General features: G+C 41.4%; 1 protein-coding gene across 1 annotated transcript; it reads right to left on the bottom strand.

Annotated features, from left to right (window-relative positions):
• Nucleotides 1–378: 378 nt before the first annotated feature.
• Nucleotides 379–1,812, bottom strand: LOC116208946 (phospholipase A1-IIgamma-like). Its single transcript, XM_031542523.1, has 2 exons — nucleotides 1,213–1,812; nucleotides 379–1,029 (listed from the first exon to the last, which is right to left on the bottom strand). The coding sequence occupies exons 1-2, from the start codon at nucleotides 1,798–1,800 to the stop codon at nucleotides 418–420; spliced, it is 1,200 nt and encodes a 399-aa protein (XP_031398383.1). The 5' UTR covers nucleotides 1,801–1,812; the 3' UTR covers nucleotides 379–417.
• Between the last annotated feature and the right edge of the window lie 465 nt (nucleotides 1,813–2,277).

Below are 2,277 nucleotides of genomic sequence, written 5' to 3'. Positions count from 1 at the left end.
TAATATTATGCATGTACCAAAATATTAAGTGCCACGATATTGCTACCTGTTGGGCCGGTTTCTCTCCTATATGGAGAATGGTGATGATAGGTATTGGAGGTAGTCCTACATGGAAAAGTTGAGAGGAAATCCATAGGTTTATAAGAGATAATGGTCTAGCAACCCATTAACTTAAGCTTTTGGATTGCAATGAGTCCGAGTCTGAAGTAAGCCCATGGATTTTTCCCAATACTACCATAGGATAAATATATATAGTCATCAAAGTACGATTGAACATTACGTAAAAATGAACATAAAGCACAAAACTAAAAATGAACATAAAGCACAAAACCATGAGATGTTTATTGGATGATCAAATCAACAAGAAGCTTTGTTTTGAGCTGATCTTCTAATTTTAATATAATAATAGCAAAATGCCTAGAAATCATCATCAACTTCATGATCCATCAATACCCAAGATCCATCTTCCTTCTGAATCATGCCCTTGTTCTTCTCGCACCACCACGATGCTGGTACCCCATACTCCTCCTTTAAACCATCTGCGGACTTATTCACGAGGGCGATGTCACGATCAATCACAAGGTGAAACCCTCCATTCTTTCCCTGTGTCCCAGCTACTCCGTGTAGGTATGCTTCCAAGTTATGCCAAAAGGAGAAGTCCAAGGGCCGCTGCTTAAGAAACTGGGATTTCTGCGTATCGATAACCAGTTCATGCCCGACCTCGGAGAATCCTATCCATGGGTACCGAGGGACTATATCAGGAGCGTTCCTGATCCTCAGGGCTCGGAGATGTCGGAGTTTGGAGAACAGCTTTTTGAAGTTTGCGTCGCCTACCCTGGGACTAGCAAATACTAGGGCCGTGACCAGGCAGCCCTTGTTTGGCACATTGCCCAGTTTGTTGAATCCGTTAGCAGCAATGTCAATTGCGTTAAGAGTTGCAAGTGCTGCACCCAAACTATGGCCTGTCACAGTTATGCTTATCTCCTCATTCTTAAATTGCCCCATTAGTCTCTTGACCTCTTCGAGAACCTGGAAGAACAATCTTTAGATATAAGATCCTATCAGCCTAAGTGATGAAGCTTCTCTCTTTCGTTTTCTACAGCAATAATTTGCATCGGATTGCAGAAATTTTTCAACATAAAGACAGTGTGCTGGTGATTTATTGCTTCGTGTGATTGTTTCATTACTTGATATGAAAACTCACTCTGTTACCTGATTACGAGCACTGGTCTTACAGAATGGTGAACGGGGATCTGATGAGGTGTAGATCGAGTACCAACCCTCGTGCACCTTAGGATCACCATGCTCGTTACCTAGTATTCCTGAGGCAGAGACTAATTTGAATTCAAAGTTGTCGACCCACTCCAAGGCTTGTACAGTTCCCCTCCAGGCGATAACGATGTCTCTCCTCCCAAGAACTTCCTTCCCTTCATCTGTGGCCACTGCAACGTAACCTATCCAGTTTGATTCCTTGCTCCAGGCCTCCCGGGAAAATGACTTGATTATAAAAATCTCAGGGACTTTTATAGACGATGTTGCATAGAAAAACTTTGTAACTCGATACTTGAACGGGCTGCCCTTCTCTAAACCAACCTTGGAGAAGAAGTTTCTCTTCGAATATAGGCTACTCCCAGCGTACTTAGAAACCTTCTCTGAGTTGAAAGTGTCATAAGTGGCTTGGGCGATGTCTCCATAGTGAATGATGTATCGACGGAGTTTGATATCGAGAGGATCCAGCAAGCCTTCCCAGTTATTTTCCCCGCTAAGAACCCTCCAGTCTTTGGCTATACAATCCACCATTTTTGTACTCTTGCCAAGCAAACTGGCTCCTGGCGCCAGTTTCCTTTATACCCGCTTTAATGTAAGTCAAGATCACTCTTAATATAGGTAAGGTTGGTACAGATGCGAGATTGTACAAACATAAGTAATTGTGGCTGAGATAGTATATGTAGTGGAATTCATATATATATAATCAACATAGATTAATTCTAGTGGCTCGCCACAGCTTTCCCTTAAGCAATTTCTCGCGGTCGAGTCTTGTAAATCGAAAATTCACCATTAAATAGCTTTATTCCTTACTCACCAAAAAGAAAAAGAAAGCTTTATTTTTTAACGGGCTGACCTTAAATCAGCTGGATTGGTTAGTTTTTCTACTGAACTTTCGAATACCAAGTGGTGTAAACTTTAGGGCAAAAAAAAAAGAGCGAAATGCGGGACTTAGTCGAAACATGAGGAAATTTTATGACATAGGATTTAAATTATTATGACAAATATATA

This window comes from Punica granatum, chromosome 5 (genome assembly GCF_007655135.1).
Source record: "Punica granatum isolate Tunisia-2019 chromosome 5, ASM765513v2, whole genome shotgun sequence".
NCBI classification, from domain to species: Eukaryota; Viridiplantae; Streptophyta; class Magnoliopsida; order Myrtales; family Lythraceae; genus Punica; species Punica granatum.
This window is presented reverse-complemented; position numbering and strand designations above follow the sequence as displayed.

Bases quoted from the DNA above. Each gene is read 5' to 3' on its own strand.
- LOC116208946 (XM_031542523.1), bottom strand. From the start codon at position 1,800: ATGGTGGATTGTATAGCCAAAGACTGGAGGGTTCTTAGCGGGGAAAAT. The intron at 1,030-1,212 runs GTAACAGAGTGA...TTGTTCTTCCAG, and splicing joins AGACCAGTGCTCGTAATCAG to GTTCTCGAAGAGGTCAAGAG.